We start from the raw sequence: 7473 nt of genomic DNA, 5'->3' as shown, positions 1-7473 counted from the left end.
ATAATGGTTTTGCAGTTTCAACTGCAATTACCCAAATGTTGTAGGCTAGTGCTTTTTCCTGTGTACTGCTTGTTAAGGCTACAAAGTTACAACTCTTGCACAGTTCTTAATTACATTTATTGAAATGTTACAAAGTAAATAATTTCAAAACAATGTCTGTAAACTTTAAGATCAACTGTACTAGCATGCATTTTGGCTGTGGCAATGGACAACTATGGCTGTTCAATAGCTATCACTTGTCAGCAAAGGAAAGTGTCTGTTAAGCTACGTAGAAAATACCTGTGATGGTGGAAACAAACTTGTATCACTAGTGATGTTCAAATTGATACCTCTCCTGGGACAAATCTAGTCAAAACTCAGGATCTAGCTGTGTGATCTTCTCTTGTGGCAGAGGCAGAATAGCAGAAACAGTATGTAGTTGTTTACGTTCTTGTTTTTGCATACTCATGGTCAATAGCAAGGCTGTAAATTTTAAGACTTTTTTAAAGAGTCATCCTATTCATGATGCATGACTTGGAAAATGTCTAAACACTTCAAGTAATACTTTTTTTTTTTTTTTTTTTTACCACTGATGACTTGATGGATGGATAGATCCATTGGGTGGTGTAGGGGAAAACAATATTTTTTTTTTTCCTTTCAGAATTAGCCAGGACTAGTAAAAGTCTAATTGGAAATGTTTTTAAAATGACTCCAAGGGAAGTTTACCTAAATCTCTGTCTATAGCAAGATCTGTCTGTCATACATCTCATAGACTAATTATGCTTACTCTGTACTTACAGCAAAAGATAGAAGAGTAATACCTGTCAGTCCTGTAAGGAGTAGAGGTTCGACTTGAGTAGATTCCTGCCCATGCAGGATCCTGGCAGGGGGCAGGAAGTCATAGCTCAGGGAGTAAACTCACGGTGAAACTCTTCCAGTGTATAAACTCTCAGTTCTCTTATATCCTATCACAAAACTCCAAACCCTTTTATATTCTTGTTCCTGAGCTTAGTTCTACTAAAAACTCTACGCTCTTATTTCTCAATCATATTTTCCACTCAAATCAGTGCTCCCTTACCTGCTACAATTGCTCAGCTTATCTGGTAACCTGACTGTTCTGGTGCCTCTTGTCCCATGCTTTTCCTGGACACCAATATTTAGTTTTTTGCCTTGATCATTATCTTGTCTGGCTTGCCACTAAGTGGGGGGAAAAAGCATATTAACAGCTGAGACCCTTGGCATCTTAGAGTGGGTTTGGGGGTAAAATATAACAGGCCCAATGTTAACACTTTATGAAATTCCTTACCAGCAATATTTACAGTTACTATAAGTGAGAGAGCCTGAACTCTAATTATTGGCCATGAATGTTGTATTCCCTTTTCAGCACTTTAATGTTAGTGCACCCTTACCAGAAAATACGCTGTTGGTGTAATTTTCCAAAGAGCTTTGAGAAATCATCTTTCTTTTCATTGCTGTGATTTCTCCAGCTACGTGGATGACTGTATTTCTATACATTCATAAATATCTACACTTTTACCTACTTAGCAGTATTCCATAAACTACCCAGTGCACATTGCACTTAATACTTTCAGGTAAATATTAGCCAGTTTATGCTCCCACTGAAAGCAAGATGTATTAATTGTCAGCCTTCACACTTTTTTTACATAAAAATATGAGGATGAATTTTGGCTTTTCCTGGACACAGGAGTTTTACAAAGGCTCTCCTAAAGCTCATATGACACAGTGGGTATAGAACAGGGTTAATGGCTGAATTCACCCACAGGAGCCAAAATGAAGTCTCATAGAGTGAATACTGCACACAGTGCCCATGGCAAGCTGCTCTGATGATCATCAAAAGCGTATATGGAGCCCAACACAAACCAAACACACAGACAATAATTGCTAAAGACTTTGCTACTCTTTTATCCTGGGAAAGTCTAAATCTATTTGCCATAGTATTACCAATGTCCACTCTCCTGGTGGTGTTGTATATGTTTTCTGTTGTTTTGTAGAAGCCGTTCCTATGAGGCTTGGTCTTGACTTCCACCTGAAGTGGTGGAAGGTCTTGATTGACATTCAAATTTAATGACTGATTCTCAAGCTTGTGTAGGCTGAGCCTTGAAGCCTTTTTTAGGGGAGAAAGACTACTTGCTTTCTTCTCACATTTGTGTCTGTTAGCAGGTTTTACAAAAAATATAGTGTGTTCCCTTTTTTCCCCCTGGAAACTCATTTCACAGTCCTCTTCACCAGGTGATAGGTTTTCGTTTCTGAGGGATGTGCGTTTTCTGATGTTGAGGTAAATACTTAAGTTGAAGTATATAACAGTGATGAAAGGTGTAAAGAATTCAACAGTAGAGGCAATCATTAGGAAATACCAGTTGTAGAAGAATTCTGCATGACATTCTCCTTCAGGGAGGATGCTCTTTTGGGTAATGTGCTCCCAGCTGAGAATGGCTGGACCATAGACAAGAAACGCAGCAATCCATACAGTGATCATCTTCAATACTGCATTTCTGGTCATGCCTTTCTGAGCCCTGTAACTGACCTGAGAGAGAGAAAAGTTAAGTCACATACATTACTAGTATCTCAAACAGTTACATGACTACCTTGAAATATAGCTCTCTGTCACTTGTGAGGGTTGATAATACTTTGGTTTAGGGATGAGGGTTCTATCAAGCTTCCTAGTACTACAGAAAAGCTATTTCTGAAATACCCATTCCAACAAACATTATCAAGGTGACTGGATGTGCTCTGAGAACGTGCATCAGATCTTAAAAGTTAGAAAACCAAGGCTTTTCCAGAGCAAATGACCACTGCTATTCCTAGAATTGGTTGTGTCGTGGTTTAACCCCAGCCAGCAACTAAGCACCACGCAGCCGCTCACTCACTCCGCCCCCACCCAGGGGGATGGGGGAGAAAATCAGGAGAAGAAGTAAAACTCGTGGGTTGAGATAAGAACAGTTTAATAGAATATAAAAAGAAGAAACTAATAATGATAGTGATAATGCTAATAAAATGACAACAGCAATAATAAAAGTATTGGAATGTACAAATGATGCACAATGCAATTGCTCACCACCCACCAATCGACACTCAGCTAGTCCCTGAGCGGCGATACCCTGCCCCCACTCCCCCCAGTTTATATACTGGGCATGACATCACATGGTATGGAATACCCTGTTGGCCAGTTTGGGTCAGCTGCCCTTGCTGTGTCCTGTGCCAACTTCTTGTGCCCCTCCAGCTTTCTTGCTGGCTGGGCATAAGCTGAAAAATCCTTGACTTTAGACTAAATGCTACTTAGCAACAACTGAAAACATCAGTGTTATCAACATTCTTAGCATACTGAACTCAAAAACATAGCACTGTACCAGCTACTAGGAAGACAATTAACTCTATCCCAGCTGAAACCAGGACAGTTGTCACCAGTTGCTTACGTATTCAGCTGCATTAGCTGTCACACTGGTTTACAGAAAGTCTAAAAACATGGCCCTTCAAAATTCACTTATTTAGAATTTTTAAATAATTTCATTTAAAAATACATAAAAGGATCTGAATTCATAGATCGCCCATGCAAATTCTTTTCTTCCTGCTTTGTAGAGAGAGCGCCTTTTTTTTTTTCCTTAATGTGAAAATCACACCAAAAAAATTTAATGGATAACAGCTTTTACTTCTGTTTGATATCTATAATTTCATTCTTTTACGAAGTACTTGCAGGACTCTTGTCTGCAGTTAAGATGTATAGATGGAGTGTTGTGGTCTGCAAAGTGCTTTACGGGAAGAATAACTAATTTCCCTTACTTAGAAAGTAGAGAAGCTAAGGTGTAAAAAATATAGTAAGTATGTAATACTGAGTCAGTAAACTGTATCAGCAGTAGAATTAGGTAGAATCTTAAAATCAAGATCATCTACTTCTCAATATTCTAATTCCCTGGTGTACTGGACAATATTCATATAGTGAATTGAAATTCAATCTTCAAATCTCTACAATGGCCACACAGTGTTTTGGAATATGAAGTCCTCAAGCTTGAATTCTGTATAGGATTCATGTTTACTGCCCCAATCTGTGGATCTTGATGTGCAAACCCAATGCTCTTCCGGTAGAATACCCACACAACTGAGGAATCCTGAGTTTGTGTGAACCAGGTCTAATTTTGCAATCCTTGACCAAGCTACTAATGATTTCAGGAGCAGTCTTGTAGGAAGGTTACCATTTTCACTGAGAGAGAGAGAAATTTAGAACTTTGTCTATTTCTGTTCGTATGTTCTTATACTGCCCTAACCCAAGAGGCAGCTTCTGTACTCCTGCTTGGGGAGGGATTTTTATATGGAGGATTGATTTGAAGTATTTTCAAGTGGCTTATTTTTTTCATTTATTATGACCGGTTTCCCTTTCTGTTTCTGAAACCACCCAGTCTATATATTCATACTATGTGTATAGTCATGAGAGTTTGGTTTATGAAAGCAAAATTCATGGCTAATTCAGAACCTAGAAAATAAAGGAATTGTAAGTGTTGACTGTTTAAGAATTAATCTGTTCATTTCTCCCCCTTCAAAAAGAAGTTGGTAAGACACCAAGTTGCATATAAACTGTTAAAGACATATTGCAGCCTCTCTTTGTACTGTTTGCCAAAAAAAGTATTAGTGCCTCTTACTGTGATTTAGAATGAGCAATGAAGCTAAATTAACATTTTAAAGAAATGTGATTGGAACAGGGGGCTAAAGAATAACCAAGAAGTGTGTGTAGAAGAGTGAAACCTATTAGCAGGTAAAATCTGTTATTTCAGCACCAACCAAAATATTTCAAGGCAGTATGGTCTAGGTGAAAATGAAGTTAGCTTTTGATTTTGCAAAGTCTAGTCTACTCTGGTTTTGGTAATCAACATGTTGCATGACCGGGGCAAAAAGCTCTAGCTATTTCTGTGGCTGTTACATGGAAACATTTGCATCCTTTGAAAGATGTTAATTTATGTTCTGCCACTTCTGAACCAGACACAGCTGTATACATCTAATTCTCCTTGAGAGTTTGGTGCCCATTGCGAGGAGTTCTATCTCTGCCTTGTGCTGCAGCTGCGATACAGCGAGGCTGGCGTGGACTATCAGTTGTCAACAGGCACATTGCCAGGTTCCGAAGGAGATGGTCTGTTTCAGCTGGGTAATACTTGTTAAGCTTACCCAAGGTGTGGCTGGGGAGGACATGAGCACACCTTGTTCCCTCTGCCCTTCTAGCTGCAACAGCAGCCTGTATAAGCTGTGCCTGTTTCTAAAACAGAGTACCCCTTCCACTGTAAAAGTGAGAAGCAAAAGACTTTTCTGCCAAAGCTGATCACTCCCAGAACTATTTCCAGGACCAAGGGGAACTGCCTAGATATCCCGTCTCCTGTGGTGTTTGGGTGAGGTGCAATGGGGTTGAGCGCCAGGTGACCTAAGCAAACCATCCTGCTTGAAAGGGTGGCCTTGGAGCCCCTGCAGCCCACCCTCAGGACCACTTGCCCAGCCCTTACCGCTCTGGTGACGGAGATGAACCTGTCGAAGCTGATAAGGACGATGTTGAAGACGGAGGCGGTGCACACGAGGTAGTCTACGACCAGCCACAGCTTACACAAGCCCCTGCCGAGTCTCCACTTGCCCGTCAGCACGTAGGGGATGTAGAGAGGGATGCAGAAGCCGCCTGCGGACAGAGCTCGGCGGTGACGCGTGCAGCGCCGCAGACCGCAACCCGCCGCCTCTCCCGGCGCCCCGGAACTCACCCACCAGGAGGTCGGCGATGGCCAGGTTGAGGAAGAAGAAGTTGCCCTGCGTGCGGAGGCTCCGGTCCACCACGAACGCCAGAATGACCAGGGCGTTGCCCAACACCGTGGCCAGCACCAGCAGCCCCATGAGCGCCGCCAGCAGCGCGGCGGTGGCGGCGGCGAAGGGCCCGCCGCGCTGCCCGTCCGCCGTGCAGACGTTGCCCGCCGCTCGCGGGCCGCCGGAGTGGTTGAGCCACGGCAAGTCCTGCCCCATGGCTCCCGGCGGAGACCCCGCCGTGCTCTCCGCGCTCCGCCGCTGCCCAGCCCGGCTCAGGCGCTCGGCCCGCTCTGCTGTTGGCAACGCCCCTGCCGCGCCGCAGCCCCGGGCGGGCTGCGGGAGGGGCCCGGTGGGGCGCGGCGGGCGGCTCGGCTGGCGGCCGGCGGCTCGCCGCTGCCCGCCCGTAGCGTGCCCGGCTCCGAGCCGTTGCTGGGACGGACGGCGCCGGGGTGGCAAAACTTTGAGGAATCCTACCGCGGCGATGTCAGGGCTGCGGGCGGGAGAGCCCCGTTCCCGCCGCCCGCAGGCTGGCTCCCTCACGAGCCCGTTCTGTGAAGCGCCGTGAAGTAACGCTTCCAGCGGCCGCCCGCCCTCTTAACGGCTCCCCAACGGCCGCCCGCCCACTCTCTCAGCAGCTCTCCCACTTTCCTCCTCATACACTGTCGTTGGTGGGGTACTTCTAGTTGTCTGCCTTGTTTCTGTGGCTCGTGCTCTACACCGTATCTGCAGTTCTTTGCTGTGGCCCATAGAGTCAGTCCTCAAACGATCTTTGCTTTCTGCCACGTCTAGGAGAGTTTCTGCCCCTTTCACCTGTGCGTTTGGCTGGCCCAGCCGCGCCAGTGGCGTGGCGCAGGACGGCCATCTTGTGCCGCCTTGTGGGGCGGACGAGGCTGCGGCCGCCTCAGACTTTCCATCTGTGTGAGCACTGAGAAGGTCTCACTGCCGTGCCTGGCTACTCGTTTTCACAAAACTTGCAGGAACGCAATATTTCTGAGTTTTATCACAGTTTTATCACAGAAGGCAGATCTATTCCAGAAACTAAACGTGAGCAGCCAGGAAAGGGCTAAGATTTCTTTCAGCTTCTGGCAAGATGGCTGACCCGGTGCTGGGGAGGAGGAGTGGGACACAGTGACCCCGAATGAGCTGTGGAGGCTGCTGAAGTCTGTCAAAACTGAAGGGTAATTTAAGAGTCGAAATGGCAGCCCACCTCTACTCCTATGATTTGGCCCACTGGATCATCGTGTGCCTTAAAATACGTGGCCATTGATGGGCTTTACCTTCCTTTCTGTGAGAGTTTCCTAGAGACTGTAAGCAGTTTGGGACTTGATGCCTTGAGGACGGCCCCTTTGTCATTAAAAGAAAACAGAACTTGCTCAAAACCAATAACTGGATGTGCATAATCTTCACTTAATTCAGCCAATGTTTCATGTGGTAAACTCTTTTATAAATAAAAGATTTGTATCAATCTGCAGTTAGAAGCAGTTATAGCAGGTTTCTAAAGAGAGATATTCAAATGGACATCAGGTAACCAAGAACAGCTTAATAACTTGTCTGTTATTTGTCTGAGGTTGAGCATGTATTCTCAGGGTAACGGCGGACTGGCCTTTTCCCCAGAGGGAAGCATCCAGCCTTTGTCAGTGTTGGAAGTACAAATGCCAGGCCAGGTAATCCCTATAAATCAGTAGCTCCACAGAGATTTTGCAATTT

The 7473-nt window shown here is 44.8% G+C and overlaps 1 protein-coding gene across 2 annotated transcripts; it reads right to left on the bottom strand.

Moving 5' to 3' along the window:
* Positions 1–98: 98 nt before the first annotated feature.
* LOC115346658 (histamine H3 receptor-like) lies at positions 99–6633 on the bottom strand. 2 transcript variants are annotated; one of them, XM_030026921.1, is made up of 3 exons: positions 6577–6633; positions 5481–5647; positions 99–2524 (listed from the first exon to the last, which is right to left on the bottom strand). In XM_030026921.1, the coding sequence occupies exons 1-3, from the start codon at positions 6626–6628 to the stop codon at positions 1640–1642; spliced, it is 1104 nt and encodes a 367-aa protein (XP_029882781.1). In that variant the 5' UTR covers positions 6629–6633; the 3' UTR covers positions 99–1639. The 2 variants fall into 2 exon arrangements, with proteins under 2 accessions (XP_029882781.1, XP_029882780.1); XM_030026920.2 differs by lacking the exon at positions 6577–6633 and adding an exon at positions 5727–6067.
* Positions 6634–7473: the final 840 nt, after the last annotated feature.

The sequence above is a fragment of the Aquila chrysaetos genome, chromosome 9 (assembly GCF_900496995.4).
Source record: "Aquila chrysaetos chrysaetos chromosome 9, bAquChr1.4, whole genome shotgun sequence".
Taxonomy (NCBI): Eukaryota; Metazoa; Chordata; class Aves; order Accipitriformes; family Accipitridae; genus Aquila; species Aquila chrysaetos.
The sequence above is the reverse complement of the archived record's forward strand: the minus strand, read 5'-3'. Positions and strand labels throughout refer to the sequence as shown.